The following is a 27,806-nucleotide window of genomic DNA, read 5'->3' on the forward strand; positions in this document are numbered from 1 at the left end:
TGAATGAGGGTGGGCAGTGCGGCTGGGGGGTGGTGGGCAAAGAGGGGCTTCTGGAAAATATTAAGGAGGTGAAACCATCAGAGCTGGATGGTCAACCGGCTGCAGGGGTTGAGGGAGAAGCGGCATCTGGGATGTTGCTCAGGCCCCTACCTGGAGGGGTGGACCGTGTCCAGATGGGGTCCGGGGAAATGTCTAGGGGAGCAGATGGACCCACGATCGCGGGCGGGGGGAGCTGAGAAGCCCCTGCTGTGGACAGACACAACAGGGAGACAGAAGGCCCAGGATGGGTGTGATGAGTCAGGACCGGGGCCAGGGAGCACGGGCCGGCCTCGGGGGGACGAGTGCGGAGATACCGGGTAAAGGGTGAGCAGGTTACAAGGTGGAAGAGCATATTCACCATGACATTTTGTGTTCTGTGTTTTCTGGGGCTTTGCCACCCTGGGCCCTTAAGGGCTCCTCCTGGAGGCACCGCCCCTGGCGGGATTAGCTCCTTCCCAGCCACAGTGCTGGGGCTCCCACGGGGCTCACCTTCCCTGCCCAGGTCAGCCAGGGCAGGACTCACACCACCCATCCCGCCTCTATCCGGCTCTGCACCCCTGGCCAATATTCCCCTGGTCCAACCACCCCAGGGCCCTGTACACAGGCAACCAAGAAACAACACCTACACTCCGTCTTCTGAGATTATTCAAACTAGCCAACCCTAAATCTTCCCCTGCCCTGACTTGCTCTTCCCTTGGAAATCGCAATAAAGGCTTTCTCTTCTCTTTTCCCCCTCAGTCCCTCTGCCTCCTGCCCGACCCTGGGGCTTCCCCCCAACCCCCGTGGCCCTGTGGGGCGTGCCCTGCGTCCCACTCCTAGGGGACTGCGAATATAAAGTTCTCCCTTTCCCTGTCCCCATGTCTCACCGTGCCCAGTTCCACAAATCTGGGTACATGTTCAGACAAAAGGATTTTCGAGGGTCCAGAGAGTCAGCAAGGACCTTTTGTAGCACCCGTCCTTGCTGACTCTCTGGACCCTTGGAAATCTTTTTGTCTGTTTTCACTTTGGGTCTCCAGGGGAAGAGATGGTGAGATTTTAGGGAGGGGGGTGCTGAGATGAGCAAATGGTAGAAGATCTGATTAGGGAGAGGGTTGGGGTCCAGCCAACCCAGACTGTGCCCCTCGGAGCAGCTGTTGGCCAAATGGAAGGGCTGGTGACAGCACACAGGTAAGGTGTGGTGGGACAGGATGGGCAGAGGGGTCATGGAGGGGGGTCCCTGAGATCCAAGGAGGACGAGGAGGAGGGTGAGGCTCATGTTTTAGGAAGCCCTGTTGTGGGCCAAGCTCTGGGCCAAGCACCTTATGACCATTCACAACCCCAGTAATGGGGTGGGCTCTATACAAGGCCAGCTACATAATTTGCAGCCCCCGGAGTGAAATGAAAATGTGGGGTCCTCTGTTAAAAAACAGAACATGATAAAAAATAATAATAATAAAATGAAATAAAATAAATAAAAATAAAAAATAAAAATAAAAATTATAAAAATAAAATAAAATAAAATAAAATAAAATAAAATAAAATAAAATAAAATAAAATAAAATAAAATAAAACAGAACATGAGAGACTCCTAACTCTGGGAAACGAATAAGGGGTGGCGGAAAGGGAGGTGGGCGGGGGGTGGGGGTGACTGGGTGACGGGCACTGAGGTGGGCACTTGATGGGATGAGCACTGGGTGTTATGCTATATGTTGGCAAATTGAACACCAATAAAAAAAAAAGTTAAAAAAAAACAACAACAACAGGAAATGCAAAGCTTTCCCCCTTTTCCTCCCCTAGTCTCTCCCTCGACTTGTCATGGTACCACGTATGTCCCACGCCATCCTAAGTAAACAGGCAATCAAAACGTTAAATTCTTAGCATGGATTCTACGATTCATCTCTTATGGCCTGATAGCAACGTAATTATTTTTAAATGCAAATAGAAGAGCATGGTGCTTGTTCGCAAAATCCCCTACATTACAGTGTTGGGCTCCTGGAGGGCGTTCACCCCTTGCACCTCGTTCTGGCCAGAAGCTCAGGAACACCTGCCAGCCGGTCCCTCCTGGCTGCAGGCGTGGGTCCCGCTAACACCCTCCACCCACGAGCCCCGGCGAGGCAGCCCGGCCAGGCAGAGAGGAGCCAAGCTTGCCCTCGTCTCTGTTCTTCTGTGTCACCATCTTCAACATGAGTCGTTGGCTAGCAGCCATGCTGGTGACAAAGGAGACTTTAGGGTTTCGTGCTTGTTTCTTGGAACAGGGTTGCTTGCTTTCAGAGTTGGAGGCCGGTGCTGGTTCTCAGGCAAGGTGCTGAGCCGGAGGTGGTGAGCACCTCCCCTTGCTCAGTCCTACACACTTAATGCTCAATTTGTTTGTTTGTTTTTTAAGATTTTATTTATTTATTCGTGAGAGACACAGAGAGAGAGAGGCAGAGACACAGGCAGAGGGAGAAGCAGGCTCCATGCACCGGGAGCCCGACGTGGGACTCAATCCTGGGAATCCAGGAACAGGCCCTGGGCTGAGGGTGGCGCTAAACGGCTGAGCCACCCGGGCTGCCCTTTATGCTCAATTTGAAGTGTCGGTGAGTCGACATACGCGGTGGGGTCAGCGGAGTTCTGTCCCTGTCGCCAGGGCTGGAAGCAGGCCTCCCTGGCCAGCGCGGGCTCCACTGTCCCACCCACTTCACGTCCAAAGTGCAAGCTCAAAAGTAAAATGCTTAAGAACTTCCAGATGGAGGCATTCCACTAAGTGGAATAAGTCAGAGAAAGACCAATACGCTGTATGATCTCACTTAATATATGGAGCCTTGGGACGCCCGGGCGGCTCAGAGGTTGAGCATCTGCCTTCGGCTAAGGGTGATCCCGGAGTCCCGGGATCGAGTCCCGCATCGGGCTCCTTGCATGGAGCCTGCTTCTCCTCCCTCAGCCTGTATCTCTGTGTCTCTCATGAATAAATAAATAATGTGTTTAAAAAAAATATATATATATATGGGACGCCTGGGTGGCTCAGCGGTTGAGTGCCTGCCTTTGATGCAGGGCGTGATCCTGGAGTCCCGAGATCGAGTCCCACATCAGGCTCCTTGCAAGGAGCCTCCCTCACCCTCTGCCTGTGGCTCTGCCTCTCTCTGTGTCTCTCGTGAATAAATAAATAAAAATCTTTTTAAAATAATAAAATAAATACATATATGGAGTCTTTAAAAAGTCAGAAAAAAAAAAAAAAAAAAAAACAGAGGGAGAGTGGTGGTTACCAGAGGCTGGGGATGGGGAAAGTCATGAGCTATTGGTTACAGGGTAGAAACTTCTATTTACAATTTTTTTTTCTATTTACAATTTTATTTTTATTTTTTATTATTTTATTTTTTTCTAGTTACCATTTTAAAAGCTTGAGGAGGGCAGCCCCAGTAGCCCAGTGGTTTAGCGCCACCTTCAGCCTGGGGTGTGATCCTGGGGACCCGGGATCAAGTCCCATGTCAGGCTCCCTGCATGGGGCCTGCTTCTCCCTCTGCCTGTGTCTGTGTCTCTCTCGTTCTCTGAATAAATAAATAAATCTTAAAAAAAAAAAAAAAAGCTTGAGGAATCTAATGTACAACTTGGCTGATTACAGCTAGCATATGTTTGAGTGTTGCCAAGGAGTGGATCCTCAACATTCTCACCACAAGAAAAGAAATGGTAAGTCTGTTGTCACAATGGAAGCTGGTAGCTAAGGTTATGCTGCTAATCATTTCGCAACGTTTACGTGTATCAAACCAACACGTGGTACCCCTTAAATCTACACAGTGATTGTGCTGATTATATCTCAGTAATTGGCGGGGTTGGGGGATTCCAGAAGGCACCTGCAGAGCATCAGACCAAGCGCAGGGCCCTTCCGATGGCAGGGCTGTCAGCCACCGCACAGATCACACATGCAAAGCTGTGTGTGATCTAGGGTTTACAGAGAGCGCCGACTTGCCTGAGTGCACCCAGCTGGGAAGCCACAGAGCCCCGCCACCTGTCCCTCATCAGAGCCCTACTGGGCTGCATCTGAGAGGCTAGAATAAAGTCCTGCAGTCCCCCCGGGCACCCAGTCCTGCCGGCAGACTCAACAGCAACAGCTTTTTCTCCTTACCTGGGCTTTGCTTTTCGTAAATGTGAATTGACTGAATTGATGGAGAGAGGGCGGGTGTCAAAATAACCTAGCAGGGGTGATTCACACGTGTATTTTTCTCCTAGCACTTTTTCACAGTTAAAGAGAAGTCTGAACAATACACGAAAGATCTTATTTAAAAAGAAAAAATGGGATGCCTGGGTGGCTCAGCGGTTGAGCGTCTGCCTTTGGCTTGGGGCGTGATTCTCAGGGTCCTTGGATCGAGTCCCGCGTCGGGCTCCCTGCATGGAGCCTGCTTCTCCCTCTGCCTGTGTCTCTGCCTCTCTCTCTATCTCTCTGTCTTTCATGAATAAATAAAATATTTAAAAAATAAAAATTAAAAAACTGAAGAGCTATAAAAATGCCTTCTTTCAGGGCAAGTAGTGGCTGGATTCTGTGGCTGTTTTGTGTTGGGTTCTGTGGGTAGGTTCGTGGCTGCATTCGACAGTTGGACTCTGTGGCTGAATCTGTGTTGGATTCTTTTTTTTTTATATTTTTTTTCTTTTATTTATTTATGATAGTCACAGAGAGAGAGAGAGGCAGAGATACAGGCAGAGGGAGAAGCAGGCTCCATGCACCAGGAGCCCGACGTGGGATTCGATCCTGGGTCTCCACGATCGTGCCCTGGGCCGAAGGCAAGCGCCAAACCGCTACGCCACCCAGGGATCCCTGTGTTGGATTCTATGGCTGAGTTTTGTGTTCGATTCCATGGCTCTGTTCATGGCAGGGTGGTGGTGGTGGTGGTTGTTGTTGTTGGGTTCCCCGGCTAAGTTTTATGGCTGGGTTTTGCATTGGGTTCCATGGCTGGATTCTGTGATTGGGTTATGTGTTGGGTTCCATGGCTGTGTTCCATGGTGAGGTTTCTTTTTTTTATTATTATTATTATTTTATTTTTAAAGATTTTATTTATTTATTCATGAGAGAGAGAGAGAGGCAGAGACACAGGCAGAGGGAGAAGCAGGCTCCATGTAGGGATCCCGATGTGGGACTCGATCCCAGGTCTCCAGGATCATGCCCTGGGCTGAAGGCAGGCGCCAAACCGCTGAGCCACCCAGGGATCCCCATGGCGAGGTTTCATGTCTGGATTTCATGGTTGGTTCCATGGCTGGATTCTATGGCTGAGTATTATCATGGGTTCCATTGCTGGGTTTTGTGCTGGGTTCTGTGGGTGAGTTTCACGGCTGAGTTCCATGGCTAGGCTTCATGGCTAGATTTCATAGTTGGGTTCCATGGCTGGATTCTATGGCTTAGTATTGTGTTGGGTTCCATGGCTGGATTTTGTGTTGGGTTTTATGGCTGGATTCCATGACTGGGTTTTGTGTTTCACGTTCTGTGGCTTGGTTCAATGGCTGACTTAGGGCTTTGGGAACTTTGACATCTTCTGCTCTCTTGCCTGGGGAAATTTCAGGGTGAAGACATTGCAAAGACGTTTGCCCTACTCTGAAGCAATAAATTAATAAAGGACATCCACAGGCCAGATCAGATTTAAATTTGGTTAAACGTGGTCTTAGAAACAAATGCCTTCACCTCAAAGGAGGAAGCAGGCCTTGGGTATTTGTGCTTGGAAAAGCTCAAATGCCAGGAGAGGGTTCCCTGGGGTAGGCGTTTGACCAGGACGCCAGCTGGTGTTATTAGCGCTCTGAGTACAGAGTGTCATGAGTTTTGCTTTCTTCCTCAATCCCATTTTCCCCCAATTATTGTTGTTATGAAATATAATATTTAGGGGATCCCTGGGTGGCTCAGTGGTTTAGTGCCTGCCTTTGGCCCAGGGCATGATCCTGGAGTCCCAGGATCGAGTCCCACATGGGATCCCTGTATGGAGCCTGCTTCTCCCTCTGCCTGTGTGTCTCTGCCTCTGTCTGTCTCTCTCTCTCTCTCTGTGTCTCTCATGAATAAATAAATAAAATATTTTAAAAAATAAATAAATATAATATTTAATTTATACTTAATATATGTATTGTAATTAATATCCTGTCATAATGTAATATATTATTTATAGTATAATATATAAATATATATATAAATATATATATTTATATATAAATATATAAATACATAATATCCTGTCATTTTTGAAATGTGAGTTTTCAGAACACAGGATTTTTCAGGAAAGCATTAGAATGTTTCAATAGAAGCACCTGGTGTGCTGAGCACCTACTGTGTGCCAAGCACTTTCTAGGCCCTGAGGACACAGCAGTGAACCATTCAAACCCTCTCGAACATGGCATTCCGGTGGCAGATGGGGCAGATTGTATTCTCCAAAAACAGCTGTAACAATCTCTACCACGCTACCTGCTCTTCTTCAGCATGAACTTGACATCCCCTTGGCAAGAGCCGGGGTCTAGGTCTCCTCCTCTTGAAGCAGGGCAGAGCTCTGTGTCTACCACAACCAACAGAGTGTGGTGGAAATGACACTGTACCAAGGCTGGCTCATAAATGGTGTTGCAGGTCCTATCTGGGTCCCCCTTGGGGCGCTCCCTCTGGGAACCAGCCACCATGACATGAGGAAGCCCAAGCCACACGGGGAAGCCACAGGTAGGGAGGTACAGTCGACAGCCCCAGCTGAGCACCCAGCTGGCTGCCAGCATCCATAGCCACACAGATGAACCAGGAAGCCTGGAAATCACTCCAGTACCAGCCCGACTGTCAGAAACCTCAAGCAAGAACTGCCCGGCTAAACCCAACCAATCCTTCAAATTGTGAGACATAATAATAATTTTTTTTATTATTCTCTAGAACCAGGAGAGACAGCTTATCAAGCTGACAAATGAGAGAATTTCAGCCAGTGATATGGGGACATGAAAGCAGAGTGATGTGACTGCGTGGACTGTTTTAGTTGGGAGCATCAGGGAGGACCTCTTAGAGGAGGGGACATCTGAGCTGAGACCCGAAGGATGAGAAAGAGTGAATTATAATAAGAACTGGGATGGACACATGGGTGGCTCAGTGGTTGAGCTGTTGCCTTCAGGCCAGGGCATGATCCTGGAGTCCTGGGATTGAGTCCCGCATCGGGCTCCCTGCAGGGAGCCTGCTTCTCCCTCTGCCTGTGTCTCTGCCTCTGTGTGTGTGTGTCTCTCATGAATAAATAAAATCTTTAAAAATATATAAATAAATGAAAGTAGTAATTTTAATGAGACCTGCATGGGTATAAAAATGAATGTGATTCAGGCCACATTCATTATTATGTACTCATTATTTTCTATGCACATATTTACTTCTGATCTTAAAAAAAAATGAAGATGAAAACATTTTCATGAGCCCCTAAAAGTATCATGGGCCTTGGGCCCAGTGCCTAAGGGACAGACCAGCCCTGCAAAGCCATCCAGGTGACTGAGGGCTACACGGTGCCAGAATCCATGCCCACTGGGGGACCCACAGCTGGGCATAGACTGGACCTGATGGGCAGTCAGCCAACCTGCCAACAGTCACATCCTCAGGGGATCCCGAGTCCTGCCAGATGCTCCCACTGATGGATGCATTGATGGAATGATCCAGACTCAGCCAACTCAAGAGAGGATGGCAGTGACATACAACCCTGTGTATGTCTCACACACACACTGTTGAGAAAGTTCCAGGGAAGCCTCTAGGCCTCCACAGTGATCAGAGAGAGAGGAAGCTACCTATCCCTGCCTTCTAGACTCTCAGCTCCGGAGAGCAGTGCCCTCACTGGTCCTGTCCACTGCTGTCTACCTTCTGGTTCCTGACATTTCTCTCTGCCCAGGAAAATTCTGCATTTCCTTCCGTGGCCATCTGAGAGCATTGGCCACCGCCAGAGCCGCCTCCGGTTCACTTGGGGAAGGGTAGGGGGTTCACAGGAATTATTATTCTCTCTGGGATTTCAGCAGCCTCCCAGGACTGGCAGAAGCTGTTTGCCACCCCTCGAGTCAACTCTAGGTGAGAATATTGCCTTCCTGGGGCAATGACACCACGACGAGGAGGCAGGATCACGTAGAGTTAGTCTTCAGAGTTGGGTGTCCAAATTTGAATCATGTGTCTGGCCCTTTATAGCCTCACGACACTGGGCAACTTAGGGACCTCAGTGTTCCCATCTGTTAAAGGGAGGAAATAATAGTACCTATTTCCAACACGGGTTGGGTAAATTAAGCCAGACAGTGGTGGGGTAACCCTTTGCACAGCATCTGGCATGATCCAGTGCAGACACCATAACAGTTGAGAAAATAAAACCAGTGAGAGAAAGTGACAGCTGACCTGCACCAAACCTGAGAAGCTGTCCTTAAATACTGACTAAAAATATTGTGGGGCAGAGGTGGGGGCGTTGACGCCTCAACTCAAAGGTCCCAAGAAGGAGAGGCACTCAGCTGGCTCAATGTGGGCTTAGTCAGTAGAGCATATGACTCTTGATCTCAGGGTTGTGAGTTTGAGCCCCACTTTGGGCATAGAGATAATTTAAAAACCAAAAAAATTTAAAGATTTATTTATTTATGATAGACACACACAGAGAGAGAGGCAGAGACATAGGAGGAGGGAGAAGCAAAAAAAAAAAAAAAAAAAAAAAAAAAGGAGGAGGGAGCCTGACATGGGACTCGATCCCAAGACTCCAGGATCACGCCCTGGGCCAAGGGCAGGCGCTAAACCGCTGAGCCACCCAGGGATCCCCCTAAAAACAAAACCTTTAAAAACAAAAAAAAGTTCCCAAGAAGGATAAAGAGGTGAAGACAAATTGAAGTAAAATGAAAAGGAAGAAGGAAGCCTTACTGGACATGAAAACACAACATACAGTGAGAACCATGAAAACAATATTGCTCTAGCCGTAAGATTGGAAACCAAATCCGTGTGTGTTTGTGTGTGTGTGTGTGTGCGTGTGAGTTTTGCATAATGCAGGTGGTATCATAGATCAGTAAATGGTGATAAAACAATTAGTTAACTATCCAGGAGAAAAAAATCCTTACGCTACATCAGAATCACATTGGAATTGCATGCGGCTATGCATGATCAAAAAGAAAAATTAAAAAGAAAAAACCTGGCTGAAATACAGAGGGAGAAGTTTGTTATTGCTCATATTACATGAAGTCTGGAAGGCAGGAGGGAGCCCAGCACTGTTTTGGAGGCTCCGTGATGCCTGCTGGGACCTGGGTTCTTTCTATCTTTTTCCATCACCATCTTTAGCCACGTGGCTTTTGTCCTTCTGGTCTCAAAGTGGGTGGCTGCTGTGCTTCCAGGCATCATGACCATTTTTCCATTTTTCCAAGCAGCAAGAAAAAGGAAAGATTGTGTGCTTCAAAAAAAAAAAAAAAAAAAGTTTTCCCTCCTAATCAAAAACAAGAGCTTTCCAAAAGTTATCCAGACACTTCCTATTGTCAATGTCCTTGTGCGTCTCATTGGCCACAAACAGGTCACGTGGCCACCTCTAACTATAAGGGAATCCGGGGACACTTGTGTTTTACACTGAGCATATTGCTGTCCCAGACAAAATCGATGTCTTTTAGTAATGAAGAAGGGAAAATAAATAGGCAAGCAGCTGAGCATCTTTGCAAAAATACCCGCAAACAAATCCCAGGCATGTGGCGGGTCAGCCTTCATGGTGGCCTCCCTGTGATTGAATGTCACCTCCTGATATTTGAGTCTCTCCTATATTAGATCAGAGATAGATGACCCGTGTGGTCAATGGGATTCTTTTTTTAAAATTAATTTCTTTTTTAATTTTTAATTTAATTTAATTAATTTATTTATTTAAAGATTTTATTTATTTATTCATGAGAGACAGAGGAGAGAGAGGCAGAGACTCGGGCAGAGGGAGAAGCAGGCTCCATGCAGGGAGCCCGACGTGGGACTCGATGCCGGGACTCCAGGATCACGCCCTGGGCCGACAGCAGACGCTCAACCTCTGAGCCACCCAGGCATCCCTCTTTTTTAATTTTTTAAATTTACATTCAATTTGTCAACATATAGTCTAACCCCCAGTGCTCAATGGGATTCCATGGAAGGGCAGTAGGTGAGTTCCACGGCTAGGTCACGCAAGTCGTTGCAGCTTCTGCCTCGGTCATTTGCAGAGCGAGGCAGATTTTTCCCGTAAAGAGCCAGACAGTAAATATTTCATGTGTCACGAGCCATGTAATCTTGGTCACAACGACTCCACTTGCTAATGCATTGCACTTGCAGTGCAGAAGCAGCCACAGGCAACGTGTCAACAGTGGGCGTGGTCATGTGCCAACAGAAGCTTATTTATAAAAACAGGCAATGGACCAGTTTTGAGCCACGGCCTATGCTTTGACCACCCCTGGATTTTGGATTGCTTGAGCTGTTCAAGCAGCGCCGTGGAAAGGCCCATGTGATGGGGGGGCTGAGGCCTCCCCGCCGACAGCCAGCACCAGCTTTGCCAGCCACGTGAGCGTGCCACCCTCAAAGTGAATCCTGTCCCAAGTGCCATCTGACTGGAACCTCCTGAGAAAACCCTCACCAGGACCTCCCAGCCAAACCGATCCTAAATCCACCCCCCCTCTCCACCCTGATCTGCAGAAAATCGGGAAAGTAATAACAACAACAACAAAAAAAGTATTGCTCTTTTCAGCCACTACGTTTTGGGGTCATTAGTTAAGCAACAATAGCTAAAAAATACAAAGTGGTCTCAAGAATTAAATACCTAAAAAAATAAAAAATTAAAAAAAAAAGAATTAAATATCTAGGGACGCCTGGGTGGCTCAGTGGTTGAGCATCTGCCTTTGGCTCAGGTTGTGATCCTGGGGTCCTGGGATAGAGTCCTGCATTGGGCTCCCTGCAGGGAGCCTGCTTCTCCCTCTGTCTGTGTCTCTGCCTCCCTCTGTGAGTCTCTCATGAATAAATAAATAAAATATTTTTTAGGGATCCATGGGTGGCGCAGCAGTTTGGCACCTGCCTTTGGCCCAGGGCACGATCCTGGAGACCCAGGATCGAATGCCACGTCGGGCTCCCGGTGCCTGGAGCCTGCTTCTCCCTCTGCCTATGTCTCTGCCTCTCTCTCTCTCTCTCTGTGACTATCATAATAAATAAAAATTTAAAAAAATATTTTTTAAAAAAAGAATTAAATATCTAAATATCAAACTACACACTCCCATGCAACTGGAAGAAAACAGAAAGGAATAAAAGTAATGGATTTCCAAGCTCTTTCTAAGCTTAAGAGCAGTGGAAAAAACGGGAAAGGAATGTACTGGGTTGTCTCTCTTTAAAATTTAAGGCGCTCACACAAATCGATTCATATTAATATTCCAGCCAGGAGATGGAGAAGACCATGAACAGAGAAGTCACAAATATCCTGGTGAAACAAGCGGACCGGCTGTGCCAACACACGAGGAAAATACGTCCAACCACTGAGTGATCACAGCTACTCGGTGCTGGTGAAAAAATGAGACAGCTTGTTGTCTGTTTTAATAGTGACTTTTTTTTTTAATTTATTTACAGAATCTCTCTTTGGCTTGCTCCTTTCAGCATAAATTGCAGCCTTCTGGAGAGCATTTGGCAACGTGTACCAAGAATCATAAAATGTTTGCCTCTTTCAAGCCTGTATTTCCACTTCTGAGAATTCACTCTGCAGAAATATGAGAAGTAGGCAAATATTTACCCATAACAATACTCGGTGGTAGTGTTATTTTCAGTACTCAGGTAGCACAAAGCCTGGGTACACAGGTAAGTCAGCCTCGGCACAGTGATGTGACGGGGCATCCCTGAAACCAATATAACACTGCGTGGTAGCCGTACTGGAATTAAAATTAAAAGCTCAATTAAAAAATAAATACAGAGGCTCCTGGGTGATTCTGTCGGTTAACCCTTCGACACATGATCTCAGCTCAGGTCTGGATCTCAAGGTGTGAGTTCAAGCCCCGCATTGGGCTTGAACCTAAAAAATAGATAAAGGGGCACCTGGGTGGCTCGGCTCGGTCATTGGACCCTCAGCTTTGGTTCCAGTCATGATCTCAGGGTCGTGAGATTGAGCCCCACGTAGGGCTCTGCCCTGAGCACAAAGTCTGCATAGGATTCTCTCCCTCCCTCTCTCCCTCCCCCCTCTCATGCCTTCTCTCTCTCTCTCTCAAATAAATAAATGAATCCTTTTAAAAATAAGCAAATGAGAATAAAAACAAAATTAAAAAATAATACGATGAAATCTGTTATGCGGTCATCAAAAATGTTTTGAACTTTTTTAACAACATGGGAAGGCTTTCCTAACGATACAGGAAGGGTTCCCTTAACATAGTAGAAAGTATTTTCATGTAATAGTCTAAGAAAAAGCTCCAATTCTTTGGAGCCCACTTGGAACCCAATTCTTTGTCTGGATTTTTCTGTGATTCAAAATCCTGCTGCTGGCTGCTTCTCTAAGAGAACACCAAATGGCGGATGATGCCAAGGCCGCAGAGCTCGCAGAGGCAAGGTAGAGAGAGGACAAGGAGTGGATCCCGGTCACCAAGCTGGGCCGCCTGGTCAGGGACATGAAGATCAAGTCCCTGGAGAAGATTTATCTCTTGTCTCTGCCCAACAGGGAATCTGAGATCATTGACTTCTTCCTGGGGGCATCCCTCAAGGATGAGGTTTTGAAAATCAGGCCTGTGCAAAATCAGCCCCGTGCTGGCCTGCGGACCAGGTTCAAGGCCTTGGTTGCCATCAAACATTACAATGGACGCGTTGGTCTGGGTGTCAAGTGTTCCAAGGAGGTAGCCACTGCCACCATGGGGCCATCATCCTGGCCAAGCTTTCCATCGTCCCTGTGTGGGTGAGGCTATTAGGGGGATGAGATCGGCAAGTCCCAGGCTGTCCGGTGCAAGGTGACTTGCCTCTGTGGCTCTGTGCTGGTGCGTCTCATCCCTGCCCCCAAAGGCACTGGCATCGTCTCAGCCCCTGTGCCCAAGAAGCTCCTGATGATGGCCGGTACTGACCACTGCTACCCCTCGGCCAGGGGCTGCCCTGCTGCCCTGGGGCACTTTGCCAAGGCTACTTTTGATGCTGTCTCCAAGACATACAGCTACCTCACCCTGACCCCTGGAGAGGAGAGGGACGGTGCTCACCTAGCCTCCCTATCAGGAAATTCACCGACCATCTTGTAAGGACCCACACCAGTCTCTGTGCAGAGGAGCCAGGCTCCACATAGTTTTATACAAGAAAAACAGAGTGAGGGGTGCCTGGGTGGCTCAGTGATTGAGCATCTGCCTTCAGGTCAGGGCTTGATCCCAGAGTCCTGGGATCGAGTCCCACATCAGGCTCACCCAAGGGAGCCTGCTTCTCCCTCTGCCTGTGTCTGCCTCTGTCTTGGTGTCTCTCATGAATAAATAAATAAAATCTTAAAAAAGAAGAAAGAAGGAAAGAAGAAAGAAAGAAAGAAAAAAGAAAGAAAGAAAGAAAGAAGAAAGAAAGAAGAAAGAAAGAAAGAAAGAAAAAGAAAGAAAGAAAGAAAGAAAGAAAGAAAGAAAGAAAGAAAGAAAGAAAGAAAGAAAGAAAGAAAGAAAGGAAAGAAAGAAAGAGAGAGAAAAGTGAACTAAGGCTTGTTTTAAAAAAATTCTGTTGCTGGGTGCCCACCTGGCTCAGTTGGAAGAGCATGTGACTCTTGACCTCAAGGTCATGAATTCAAGCCCCACGTTGGGTGTAGAGATTATTTAAAAATAAAAAATCTGGGGCACCTGGTTGGCTCAGCGTTGAGCATCTGCCTTCAGCTCAGGGCGTGATCCCAAGGTCCTGAGATCGAGTCCCTCATGGGGCTCCCCACAGGGAGCCTGCTTCTCCCTCTGCCTGTGTCTCTGCCTCTCTCTGTGTGTCTCTCATGAAAAAATAAATAAAATCTTTAAAAAATAAAAAATCGGGGATCCCCGGGTGGCTTAGTAGTTTAGCGCCTGCCTTTGGCCCAGAGCATGATCCTGGAGTCCCAGGATCGAGTCCCACATCGGGCTCCCTGCATGGAGCCTGCTTCTCCTTCCGCCTGTGTCCCTGCCTCTCTCTCTCTCTGTACCTGTCATGAATGAATAAATAAATAAAATCTTTTTTAAAAATTAAAATAAAATAAAATAAAAAAATAAAAAATCTTTTCCAAAAAAAAAAAAATCAGTCGCAGGTAGAGCAACAGGACTCTCGTTCACTGCTGCTGGGGATGCAAAATGGTGCCGCCACTTGGGAAGACAGACTGACAGTTTGTTCCAAAACTAAACATACGGGTCCCATATGATCCAGCAACTGCGTTCCTCAGTATTTACCCAAAGGTGTTGAAAGCTATGTCCACACGGAAACCTGCACACAAATGCGTATAACAGCCTTATTCATAATTGGCAAAACTTGGAAGCAACCAAGAAGTCCATCAGTAGGTGGTTGGATAAATAAACTATGGGAGGTCCGAGACAATGGAATATTATTGGCCGCTAAAAAGAAATGAGCCAAAAAAAAATAAAAAATAAAAAAAATAAAAAGAAATGAGCCATCAAGCCACGAAAACACACGGAAGAACCTTAAATGCATATGACCAAGTGAAAGGAGCCGGTCTGAAAAGGCCACACACGCCACAGGATTCCAACTCCGTGACATTCTGGAAAAGGCAGAAGTACAGAGAGTAAAAACAGCAGTGGTGCCGGGGGGGGAGGGAGGGATGGACGGCAGAGGGCAGAGGGTTTTTAGGGCAGTGAAACTATTCTGTGCCATATTAAAATGGCAGATACATGCATGATCCATTTGTCCACACCTACAGAGCGTGCAGGCCCGAGAGTGAACCCCAGTGTAAACCGTGCACTTTGGCTGATACTGATGTGTCGATGCGGGTTCATTGATGGTGAGTAAGGTCCCTTCTGCTGTGTGGATAGAGGGACTGTCTGTGCATAGCAGGGGCAGGAGGCAAAGGGAAATTCCCTGTACTTTCCACCCCATTTTGCTGTGAGCCTAATAAATGAAGTCTATTTAAAAAATAATAATAATTTAAAAAAAATAATAAAATCCTGTTGTCCTTCATGCTGAAAGAAGCAAGCTTCAAAAGGCTACAAACCAAAAATAAAACAAAACAAAACAAAAGGCAACAAACCATTTCCACTTATATACAACAGTCTTAGCAAAGGACAAATTGTCGTGATAGAGAACAACAGGTCAGTGGTTGTGGGGAGGGGCTGGGGGAGTCCATAAAGGGGCAGGGTGAGGGAATGGGGGTGGGGGATGGAACTGTTCTGTGTCCTGAGTCTGGTGGTTATGCGAATCTCTGCACAGCTTAAGATTCACAGAGCTGCATAACAAAGGAAAAAGGTAGTTTTTCATGCTAATTATTCTTTGATTTTTTTTTTTTTAATGCAAGAAAAGAAAATCCTGTGTCAGATCTTCAGCCATCCTCAGCTGGCCCACAAGACCCCATCCTGTTTGGTGCTCCGAGTCAAAAGGTGGTCCACCTGGACCTGCTGCAAGCCACAGGAGGCTCAGAGGAGCTGTGACTCTTGATCTTGGGGTTAAGGGTTCAAGCCCCACCTACGGTGTAGCGATTACTTGAATAAATGAATAAACTCTAAAAAAGAAAAGAAGAGAAAAACACACAAGAATGCTCATGTGTTTTTTTTTTAAGATTTTATTTATTTATTCATGAGAGACACACAGAGGGAGGCAGAGACACAGGCAGAGGGAGAAGCAGGCTCCCTGTGAGGAGCCTAATGTGGGACTCGATCCCAGGACCCCAGGGTCACGCCCTGAGCCGAAGGCAGATGCTCAACCACCCAGGTGCCCCAAGGCTCCCTATCTTGAACATGATTTCTGAGGTCTGTGACTGACCCAGGGGTCCTTCCCTGTGGAGCCCCCATATTGTCGGTGGAGCTGCAGGACAAATTCTGGTGACTCTGCAGATCCACCAGCACCTCCCTCACCTGTGACTCTTCCTAGAATCCCACCTCAGCAATGGCCCCATCAGTCAACCCTGACACTTGGCCCCAGAGATTGGGGCATCATTCTCCACTCCTGCCTCTCCCTCTTCTCCGCTGAGCCACCTAGATCTGTTGACCTTACCTTCTGAATGCCTCCCAAAACTTCTTCCAAAATTGCTGTAAAAATATCCGGCAAAGGACTTGTACTCAGCATACATAAAGAACTCCTACAAATCAACTAGAAAAAGGCAGAAACCAGGCAGCCCCGGTGGCTTAGTGGTTTAGTGCTGCCTTCGGCCCAGGGCATGATCCTGGAGACCCGGGATCGAGTCCCAAGCCGGACTCCCTGCATGGAGCCTGCTTCTCCCTCTACCTGTGTCTCTGTCTCTCTCTCCTTCTGTATCTCTCATGAATAAATAAATAAATAATCTTTAAAAGGAAGAAAAAGGCAGAAACCCCAACAGAAAAATGGGCCCTTCACAAAAGGTCATCTCCAAATGGCCAATGGAAAGAAATGGAACCATATACAGCAGAGGCAGCTGGAAAAGTGGACAGTGGATTTTGAAATGTGAAGAATGAAAAGTTAGAAGCCATTGGAATGTCCATCAGTGGAGGAGTAGAGAAATGAAAAGGAGGATGGTCCTGTGGAATATTATAGAAGAGTGAAGAAGGCATGAGTAGCTTCCCCTCTCATCTCCATCTCAACATAAATGTGTCTCAAAAACATACTTGTGAGTGAAATACTTGTGCAATGATAATACAGTGTGATACTATTTATATAACTCATATAAAACACATACACTGGGGTCCCTGGGTGGCTCGGTGGTTGAGCATCTGCCTTCGGCTCAGGGCGTGATCCTGGGGTCCTGGGATCGAGTCCCACATAGAGGTCCCCGCAGGGAGCCTGCTTCTCCCTCTGCCTGTGTCTCTGCCTCTCTATGTGTCTCATGAATAAATAAATAAAATCTTAAAAAAAAAAAAAAAGAACACCCCACCGGCTTCCATTTATTGGAAGTCCAATTGTCAGGGAGAGTGTGTGCTACTCAAAGTCAAGTGAGGGGTTACCCTGGGTGGGAGCGACAGGAAGGAGGCACAGCAGGGGCTTCCAGGGGTTGGTGAGCTTCCGTCTTAGATCCACATCCTGGCTCTATGAGCACAAACATTTGTGACTTGTGTGTGTGTGTGTGCGCGCGCGCGCGCGCGCACTAACTCAAATAAAGCTCCTAAAAGTTAAAAAGCCTCCCCTTCTACCCCTCTGCCCTACTCAACTCCACCCTGAGCGACTGCTCTGACCTCTCCCCTCTCCCCAGCCCACTTGCAGACAACAGCCTGGGGATCTCTAGGGCACACACGTGAGACTGTGTCCCTCCCTGCTCTAAACCCTTCCATGGCTCCCTGTGGCCCCCAAGGTTAGAGCCAAGCTCTTTTAAGGACTTTCTTGGCGCTGGTCCTGCTTCTTTTGCAGCCTCACCTCTACCTACCCTCTGTGTTCCTTGCACCATCAAATTAACCTTCAGCCCCAAATATGCTGCTTCAAACCTCCAGGCCTTGGCACCTGCTTTCCTCTTTGCCAGATCGCCTGGCTGGCGTTGTGTGACGCACTCTTGCCTCTGAGGTTCAGCTCCAACGCACACACGGGGTTTTTGTAAAATATAAGAGAAGGCTTTGAGTCATATGCAAAAGCTTAGTGGCTCACCCCAGGGTCCTTTCCTTCGGAGAGGGAGGCCCCCCCATTCTCTGAGCCATCCCCACATGGAGGGTGGGGGATGGGACTCCAGGGCTGGGAAGAACTGAGAAACCCCAGGTCTCTGCAGGAGGGCTGTGCCCACTTCCCATGGAGGAGGACAAGGCAGGGACCCCAGAGCATGAGCAGCCCCCACACCTCCAGCCCCCTGCTCCAGCTCAGTCTGTGTTTGCTCCCTGCTGCTCCTCCCATTTCCAAAGGCCTCTGCCCCCCAATACACTCAAATACACTCACCCCCCTAACCCCCCCAATCCTGCAGCCATTTCAGAAGGGAAAGTGGGGGGGGGTTCCAGGGAGGTGGGGTCAGGTCAGCCCCACCCCCAGCTCCCACCATGCACTCCTGTGGACCTTGGGGGATTCAGTGTAGCCTGTCTCAGCTCCTCCTGCCTCAGCCCCGTCCTCCCCAAAACAAATTCCTGCAGGCTTCTCGCAGGGCGGCCAGCTTTGCACTGACACCGGTGACTCCCACACTGGAGTCAGTGGATTCCCACTGGATTCCCACACTCTGTGACCTTGGGCTGGGGCCCTAAGGTCTCTGTGCCTCAGTTTCCTCATCCATGAAAGGAGATAAAGGTGCCTACCCCACAGGGCCATGGAAGGGTCGAATGAGTCATTTAAAATAATGTCTGGCACCGAAGTGCCCTGTGACAGTTTTTTTGCGGCTGCTGTTACTTTTAATAGGCAAGACACCGAGGACATGCCCTGCATGTGGGAAGTGGTCAATAAATGCTGCTTTCCCCTCCTCGCCCTCCTCCTCCCCTCGGACTGCCTCCATCCCACTCTTGCTCCAGGATGGTCTAGAGGCCAAGTTCCAGCAAGGCTGCTGGTGGCCTCTGCGGCCTGGGTGCAGAGGGAGGCCCATTGCACCTGCCTGAGGGCAGAGGCAGGACGAGCCCCAGCTGGCTGGCCCCTTGCAGTCTGGACTAGCCTCTCCCCATAGCCCCTCCTGTCACTCTTACCCACAGGGAGTGTCACCCATGAGGCCGCCTGCCACCCCACGCCACCACCCGGGGCTGACACCGGGGACCCCACCTCCCCAGCCCAGACAGACACACTGAGCTTCCAGGGCTTGCCTCTCACGGACATCAGGACGTCTCCCGTGCAACCGGGCACTGTCCCTCCAAGCCTGCTGCTGCCCTGTGCCCGCCACTCAGGGTCACCCACCTGGCCACCCAGCCAGAGAGGGACATCATGCGAGGCGCTGCAGACCTGCCCCTAAGACCTCCGTGCTGGCTCCCTGTCCTTCCCTTCCACCCCTGCCCACCCCCTACCCCCCACCCCATCCATCCCACCAGCCTCCAGACACCCTCGGCTGGGAAACCAGCTTCCTTCTCCCTATTCCCTCCCTGCACCTCCCACGCCACAGGCCCTGTGACCTTTCAGACTGCAGATCAGAGTATGACACTCTCCTATAAAAACCCAATTGTGGGGATCCCTGGGTGGCGCAGCGGTTTGGCGCCTGCCTTTGGCCCAGGGCGCGATCCTGGAGACCCAGGATCGAATCCCACGTCAGGCTCCCGGTGCATGGAGCCTGCTTCTCCCTCTGCCTGTGTCTCTGCCTCTCTCTCTCTCTCTCTGTATGACTATCATAAATAAAAAAAAAAAAAAAAAAAAAAAAGTTTAAAAACCCAATTGTGGCTCATGAAGGGTGAGCCCGGGGCCCCCCAGGCTTGAATGAACAGTTTCTGCCATGCTGCCCCCCCCTTAGGTCACACTGGACTTTTGTTTCAGGGGACCCCCCCCACCTCTTCCCTGGCCCCCTGCATCCCTGCTCACCTGCCCCTGCAGCTGACGGACATTCTGTCCTTGGGAAGATCACCCTGACCTCCTACCCACGTCCTGAACATCTTGTGCTCACCCAACCTCCCTCATCACACACCCAGCACATTGACCTGGAATTACCAAGAGGCCTCTTCATCAGCTTTGGCTCACTGGTCCCAGAGAAAAGCCCCTCGAATTAACATTGGCAGCGAAAGGCCAGAGCAAGAAACAAAAGGGTTGATTGGAAGGAACTGTGTCCTTCGAAAACAGAGCACAAACTATGACAAGGAACTCATTCTGCTTTATAGTAAACAAGATGTGAGCTACCATTGAAACTACAGGCTAATTCTTGAAACAGAAAAATAAATTAACTCATGGGAGGGGTTGGAAGGTCATTTATCCCCCTCACTACCACCACCAAACTGTATTTAATAATTCACATTTAATATTTCAATCAGATTCTGGAGTCATTGGGGGAGAAAATAAACACACACACACACACACACACACACACACACACACATTGTGGGTTGAATTGCGTCCCCCAGAAAGATACGTTGAAGTCCTAGCTCCCAGTACCTGGGAATATGACCTTTATCTAGAAATAAGGATCTTTGCAGATGCAATCAAAGTAAGATGAGCTCATCCTGGAGTACAGTGGGCCCCTAATCCAATGACCTCATAAGAGAAGTTTGGACACAGACACACACAGAGAAGGAAGATTGGTTATGCGCAGGAACTGGAACAATGTGTCTACAAACCAAGCAATGCCAAGGATTGCTGGCAGCCATGAAAGCCAGAAGAGGCAGGGAAGATTCTTCCCTGGAGCCATCGGAGGGAGAACGGCCCTGTCAACACCTTGATTTTGGACACTGAACTTCCAGAATGGTGAGAACTTTCAGAACTTGTGCAAGGTGCCCAGTTTGTGGTATTTTGCGATGGTGGCCCCAGGAAACCAGACATGGGTCTGCATCTGACCCATTTGATGGTTGACTCACTGTCCCTGGAGCAGCCTGTCCTGCCTCGACCAATGGGCTCTTTCTCCATGTTTAACTAACTATTCCTCGGACTGACCATCAGTTCCTCCTCTGTCCATAACTCACCCACATTTTAGTCCCTGTCCACAGCCTCTTTCTTCCATCGCATGAAATCCCCCAAGTTTCCAGGTTGGTTGTATCATTTTGCAACAGACCTTTTGCAGTATCATTTTGCATTGTGCTGACATTGTTTTGGGGGGAATGTTTACGACATTCCACAACCAGAGAACAACGGATCCAAAAAAAGAAAAAAAAAATCATGTTCCATGGGTGCAGCTCAGTGCTGAACCAACCCCAGAGATTAAAGCAGGGTCTTATTTCCCAAATTATCAATTAAGTAGCAAACAGTTTTCATGTTGTGCCAAGTCTAGCTTCCCCCCACACCTTACAACTACCCTCCTTGTAGACGTGACAGCCCTAGCGCTGCACTATCTAAAGGGTAGATGATGCAATGAACACTGTTGGGACAACGGAAAGAACAAAAGTCAGGTCCCTACCTCACACCTTATCTCAATACAAATTCCTGCTGGATCAAAGTTTGACACGTGAGAAATAAAATCATAAAAGTACTAGGGGAAAAAACACATAGGGGCTTTTTAAAAATAGCAATTTGAGAATAGCTAAGGTCTTTCTAAGAAAAATAATTAAACATAAAAGCCACAAAAGAAAAAGGTGAGTCCAGCTTCCTAAAAATCCAAATGGATTTTTGGAAATCCAAATCCACATGGACAGAAAACAATAATAAACGAGGTAAAAATACAACAAACTGGGTGGGAGTGGAGGGTGGAGAAAACTACAGCTTATGTCAGAGAATAAGAAGTAAATTCCTTAATATTAAAAAGAGCTTTGGGGCACCTGGCTGTCTCAATTAGGGGAATGTGCAATTCCTAATCTCGGGATCATAAGTTCAAGCCCCATATCAGGTGTCAAGATTACTTAAATAAATTGTTTTAAGAGCTTCTAGGGGCACGTGGGTGGCTCAGTCAGTTAAGTATTTGCCTTTGGCTCAGATCATGATCCCAGGGTCCTGGGATGGAGCCCCACATCGGGCTCCCTGCTCAGCGGGGAGCCTGCTTCTCCCTCTCCCTCTGCCTGCTGCTCCTCCTACCCCCGCTTGTGCTCTGTGTCAAATAAATAAAATCTTAAAAAAACACTCTACCTTTGCACACCCTGTGACTGGCTATTGTACTTCTGGGTCTGCACCAGGGTGTTCATTACACTGTTCCTCAGATCAGGGGACTGGTTCCCTTAAAAAGAAGAAGCCAGGTGGGGCACCTGGCTGGTTCACTCGTTAGAGCATGCGACCCTTGATCTCAGGGCCATGAGTTCAAGCCCCACGTTGGGCATAGAGCTTACTTAAAAACAAAACAAAAAACAAGGTGGTGAAACCTGCCCAACCCTGTGACTATCTTAAAAACCCTCGACTTGACTGTAAATTGGGATATTGAATGGCAATCAAGTCCTGCATTGGGCTCCCCGCAGGGAGCCTGCTTCTCCCTCTGCCTGTGTCTCTGCCTCTCTCTGTGTCTCTCATGAATAAATAAATAAAATCTTAAAAAAAAATAGGACTCAGTTTCCTCCTAGGAGAGGGGATGGTGTCTTGGATCAACAGGTGTTGACATGGGGGCTCCTGATCTTGCTGTGTCACCAAGGGCAAGTGACCCTACCTCCTGCTAGGATGACCAACTGCCATGGCTTGCTCCGGACTGTTCCATGTCCCAGGTACATTGGATGGCGGGTCACGGTACCTCTAGGCCCCGGATGTTTTGTCTGCTAGATTGTGCAGAAGTCACAGGCATGCAGGTGGGGATGAGGAGAAATGAGAGCCTCCTGGATGGCCTGTGGAGTGTCGGGGTGGAAGGCGGGAATCAATGAACCTGGAAGGACGTCCTATGAGCAGGAAGGTAAGGACAGATGCACAGTAGGTGTCGGGGCCCAGGCCAGCCCTGGGGATAGGTGAGTAAGGACATTCAGAGCAAGGGGAGGTGAGTCTACCAAGGCTGAGGGAAGGTGCAGACCCTCTGTGTCCCCACCCATGAGCCTCCCAATCCAGCAAAGGGAAAGAAGAAAGAAAGCAGGGTGCTGACAAAAGGTAAGAGGTCAGGAGGAGCTGTGTTCAAAGCTGCCTCTTCTCTGGCTGTGTGGCCTTGGGCAGCTGACTGCACCCCTCTGCGCTTGTGTCCTCATCTATGAAATGGGCATTTTTATTTAATTTTTTAAAGATTTTATTTATTTATTAGAGAGAGAGAGAGAGAGCACAAGCAGGAGGAGTGGCAGGGAGAGGGAGAAGCAGACTCTCTGCCAAGCAGGGAGCCCAATGAGGGGCTTGATCCCGGGACCCTGGGATTACGACCTGAGCCAAAGGCAGACACTTAACCAACTGAGCCACTCAGGTGCCCCTGAAATGGGAATTTTAAATGCACTTGCTTCACAGACAGGGCTGGATATGTTGGGCTCTGTAAAGCTCCCAGCGTGGGTGCCCTGCTGGGCTGCAGGGAACCCTGGGCTAGGGGGCGGGCATCGTCCACCCAAGGCGGTTAGCCCGCCCCCCTGGGAGCAGGGAGGGCCCTTGGGGGAGGCAGTGCCGCTCCAGGGAGGAAAGCTCAGCACCCTCCTCCCACCGCCCCACCCCTGCACTGTAGCCAGAGAAGTTGAGGCTGCGCATATCCATGTTCAGATGCTTGCACACAGACACCCCAGAAACACACTAAGGAACACAAAAATGCACAGAGACCCAGATGGACACGGAGACACCCCGACAAGGAGACATACAGACTTGCGGGTATACCCAGCAGGCCCCCTCTTCTGAGCCTTTCTTGGACAAGCTTCATTTCTCCCCATTCTCTGCACCCTTAAAGAACATCCGTGAGACATTCACTGTGTACCGGGCCCCGTCTCCTGCGTTAGGGTCACCGGGGGATCAAGGCGGAACCCCCTAGCCTTGAGGGGTGAACATCTTCCAGGGGGAGGCTGGCAGGCACAGGTCTAAAAACCGAGAGGGAGGAGGGCTGAAGAGAGAGAGCTGGCGAGGGGGACAGGCAGGGGGAGGGGAATGGGTCATGTGGGGTGAACCTTTCACTAAAGACCCAAGGGAGGGGGGAAGGGCCGCGTGGACTCGCAGGAAGGGCGTCCCAGGCAGGAGGAACAGCCAGTGCAAAGGCTTCTCCACTCCCCATTCTATCTGCTCCAACCCTCCCCGGCCCTGACTCAGGCCCTTTGGATGGGGAAGCACGGAGACAGAGGTCCCTCCAGGTACCCACCCCCGACACCTGATGGCCTGGTTATCTTCCATTCCCCAGATGATGACACCACGGGGCTCAGAGAGGCTGTGTCACACAGCCGAGGTCACATAGCACAAACACAGGCCCAGGTCTTTGTGAAGTGGAGCCCCCTCACCCCCCATTGAGGCCAGAAGTCTTGACTGGCAAAGGCTGAGGCAGGGAGGACAGTCGGCCACAGGTCGGGGACAAGAGGCCTGGCGTGAGCAGGGCAGTGCTGGGCAGAGAGGCAGGGACAGGCAAGCATCTGGGATGGCAGTCCTCACCCCGCTGGAACAAGGGAGCGGCAGCCCTGGGGACCGCGGGAGGGGGCCAGAGGTCCAGAGGGGTAGGTGTTGGGGGGCACCCCGCAGGGGGTGTGGGTCTGACCTGGATGGGGGTCCGGGCTGCTGGCTTGGAAACTGGGTCCGGATGTGTGTGTTGGGGATGAGGAGGGGGTTCCCGGGAGCATGAACAGGTGTCTGGGCAGGAGGATGGGGGGTCTGTGCAAGTCTCGCGTTCTGCAGGAACGAATGAGGACACACTTGGTGGCTTAAAACCACACACATTTAGGGGGATCCCCGGGTGGCTCAGCGGTTTAGTGCCTGCCGTCAGCCCAGGGCGTGATCCTGGATCTCCCTCTGCCTATGTCTCTGCTTCTCTCTCTCTGTGTCTCTAATGAATAAATAAATAAATAAAATCTTTAAACACACACACACACATTTATTTATCTGATCGTTCGGGAGCTCTGAGTTCCAACACGGATCTCACTGCGCTGAAATCAAGGTATCCGCAGGGCTCATTCCTTCTGGAAGCTCTCGGGGAGAATGTGTTTCTGGCTTCTAGAGGCACCTGTTTCTTTGGCTCGTGGCCCCCTGATCTCCGCTTTCCCAAATCAACACTATAGCATCTTCCACCTGGATCAGGGCTTACCGGCCTCCCCAGGCACAATGTGTCCCCCATTCGGGCACAAAAGGTGTGAAAACCTGGAGGGGAGGAAGAAGCAAGGAGCTCCCCCTCTCTCCCTCAGGTCCCAGCTTTGGGCCTCCTTAGGGTCTGCGCTGGGCTTGCCAGCTGAGAAATGACTGCATCTCTGCACTCCCACCAACCAGCCAGGTCCTGGCCTCCCCTGATGCCCAGAGCCCAGGCCACATAACCCCTAGATCCCTCTGGAGTCCCTCCCTTCACTCCTGTCTGCACCCCCTCCACCAGGCTCCAGAAGAACCCAATGCAGAGTCTAATTTTAAGTCTGTGCCACTCCCCAGGGAGCCTTGGAGGGCCTTCAAGTGGCTGGCCCCACTCGGCTGTGGCTCTTCTTCACTCACCTCTGGATCCTAACTCGGCTTAATGTCCCCATCCATTCATCTCTCAGATTCAGATGTCACCTCCTCTAGGAAGCCTGTTCTGAATGTTCCATGTTCACACAGGGAGTGGGGGCGGGAGGAGGACAGAGGGCAGCCAAGAAGCAGCCCAACTGCAGAAAGTTCAGCTGCATCTCTTCCTGCCAGGCTGACCCCTTCCTCCAGCCACCCCACCTCCCCCCCCTGAAATCTGTCTCTGACCCTGGCCCACTCACATCCTCTTTCAGGGCACCCCCCCTCCACTTCTCTGGGGGGATCTGCTGCTTCTCCCCTGGGGCCTGGTCTCCCCCATTCCAGTGTCTCCCATAACTATTAATACAAATGGCTGCCATGCTCTGAGCACCCCCAGGGGCAAGGGGATACACCCCTAGCAGCTATACTCGAGAAAGTGGCTTTATGATCCTCCTTCTCCACCATGCACAGAGGAGCTTTGGGGGTAGAGGAGTGAGGGGGGCTCTGCAGAGGGCCCTGAGGTCTGAGGGAGGATGCACGCATTTGAAAAGGGAAAACACAGTCTCGTAGAAGAATAGCAGGTGCAAAGCCCTGGAGCCGGGCTGGGAGGCACAGGTTCTCTGCCCCCTTCCCCTTCCCACGTGTGGAAATCAAATCTCAGCGATGTGAAGCAACTTGCCCCCGCCCCGCCGCCGCCTCCACAGCTCTGCCTCCTGACCCGCGCCCCCACCAAATCGCAGCCTCCGCCCGCCCGCCCTCCACTACTCCCGACCTGCCGACCGGGCGCTCGGCTCCCGCGCGCTTCGGCCCCAACCAACCGCGAACTGGAGCTGCTCGGTGTGCGAGCTGGGACAGGTCCCCAGGCTCGGGGGGAACCCGAGTGGCCTCCGAGGCCTGACACCGAGTCCCGGCCTCCCCAGCGACGCCAGCAGACCCGGGCGCCCGCAGTGGGTATGCAGATGCGCGGGTCGGAGCCAGGCCGGAAGAGGGGACCCGGGAGGGGATCGGGCGCACGTGCGGCGAACGGAACAGAACCGCGGGCCGGACCGAGCGCGGCCGCGCTGCGTTCAGACGCGAGAGAGAAGGCGCCGGCAAAGGACCTGCAGCTGGATGTAGGCCAAGCGCGCCTCCGGGCGGGCCTGGGGCGGGGGGCGGGGCCTGGCGATGGAGGGGGCGGGGCCAGGCCCGGGAGGGGCGGGGCCAGGGTGGGGCCTGGGCGGGGCCAGGCGGGGGCGGGGCTAGGCCGGGCCGGCGGCGCGGGGCGGGGGTCCACAGGAAGCCTTGCGGTCCGCGGAGAGGGCGGGGCGCCGCCTGGACCCCGCGCCCCGGCTCGGCCCCGGCCCCGCCCCCGCGCCCCGCCCCGCGCCCCGCCCCGCGGCCCCCCAGCCTACCGCCGAGCCCCACGGCAGAGGCGGCGCTGGGAGCAGAGTCCGGCGGCCGCGTGCGGGCTGCGCGTGCTCCTTCTCCGCGTCCGCCGCCCGCCCCGGTGCGCCCCGCCGCCCGCGCCCCCAGGTAAGCGAGCGCCCCGCGCCCCGAACGCCACCCCGGCGGCGAGCCCGGCCCCGGCCCCGGCCCCGCCCCCCGGCCATGGCGGCCCCGGCCCCCATCCCCCCGCCCGGGGCGGCCTCTCGGGGCTCCTCATCCGGTCCCAGGCCCGGGCCGCCGCCCCGAGACAGCGCTGTCCCCCGAGGGTCGGCGCGCCGCCAGCAGAGCGGGGGCAGCGCGGGAGGCGGACGCGCGAGCGCGAGCGGCGCGGCGGGGCGGGGCGGGGCGGGGGTCAGACGCCCCGGAGACCGCGCCGAGCGCCCGCGGGGCGCCACCGACGTGCGCGCGCCGGGATGCAGCGGGGCCCCGGCTGCGTAGACGGCTGCGACCCGGTAAACAGCCTGCGGCCGCTCGGCCCGCGCTGGGTGCGGGAGGCCAGCGCCTCGGGGAGATGGGGTAAGTGAGGGTCGGGGGGCGATTCGCGCAGAGGGGTCCTGGGGCCCGAGCGCACCCGCGGCAGCCAGGTCTTGAGGCAGGGCCCCGCCGGGTGTGTTTGCAGGGCAGAAAAGAGGCCAGCGTGTCCGAAGCGCCGTAGGGGAGGCTTGGAGGTGGGGAGAGGTCGGCCCGCGCCTCGGAGATGGCGGGGAGTGCGTGGATTCCATTCTCCGGCCTGGGGGGGGCCACGGGAGGCTTAGACCAAAGTGAGTAGCCCGGCCCTGGGGCGTCTTAGGACGGCCCCCCGCTGTGCGCAGGCGGGTTGGGGGGGAACCCTGGAGGAGGCTGCTGCTTTGGACCCCACCGGAAGGGGTGGTGGAAAAGGGGGTGACCCGGGGAGGAGGGGGTGCATTTTGGCAGAAGAACGTCCTCTGCCTCCCCTGCCTGCTCAGAAGTGGGGCGTGAAAGGAACCTGCGAGGGGATTTCTGGCGCTGGCGGTTGGGACTGCGCAGGGGCCTTTCCTTGCTGGGATGGGGAAACTGAGGGAGAAGCAGATGGGGTGGGGCTGTGTCTGGCTGAGTCTGACTTGCAAAACCGTGAAATACCACCTGATGGGGGAGGCTCCAGGAGGAGACGGGCTCCTGGAGACCGACTCCACACCCAGGCGGGGTGTCCTGCGGCTGAGTGCAGGAGCCAAGCTCGCCCCACTCCCGTGACCTGGATCTCTTCTAGGGAGGCTGCTCGAAAAAGACATCCTGGAGTATGGGGTTGCTTTGGAAGCTCCCAAGGCCCCCAGTCTGGACTCAGTCCCCTTCCAAGAGCAGCTGCTGCGTATGAACATGG

At 51.5% G+C, this 27,806-nt stretch overlaps 2 protein-coding genes and 1 pseudogene across 4 annotated transcripts in view; all 3 read left to right on the forward strand.

Moving 5' to 3' along the window:
- The window catches only part of HNRNPM (heterogeneous nuclear ribonucleoprotein M), a 277,045-nt gene that overhangs the window by 45,238 nt on the left and 204,001 nt on the right, over positions 1-27,806 (forward strand). The window lies entirely within an intron of this gene.
- Positions 11,906-13,208, forward strand: LOC112666976 (40S ribosomal protein S2-like; annotated as a pseudogene).
- The window catches only part of CERS4 (ceramide synthase 4), a 32,257-nt gene continuing 30,285 nt past the window's right edge, over positions 25,835-27,806 (forward strand). The window contains exon 1 of one of the 3 annotated variants that reach the window (XM_025457298.3): positions 25,835-25,993. Coding sequence is in view for 1 of the 3 variants with exons in the window: in XM_025457295.3 (XP_025313080.1) it covers positions 26,979-26,983 (5 nt within the window). In the remaining 2 variants the exon portion in view is untranslated. Of the gene's footprint in view, positions 25,994-26,400; positions 26,555-26,833; positions 26,984-27,806 lie in introns of those variants that run through there. The other 2 variants (XM_025457296.3, XM_025457295.3) reach the window with 2 other exon arrangements.

Source organism: Canis lupus, chromosome 20 (genome assembly GCF_003254725.2).
Source record: "Canis lupus dingo isolate Sandy chromosome 20, ASM325472v2, whole genome shotgun sequence".
Classification (NCBI taxonomy): Eukaryota; Metazoa; Chordata; class Mammalia; order Carnivora; family Canidae; genus Canis; species Canis lupus.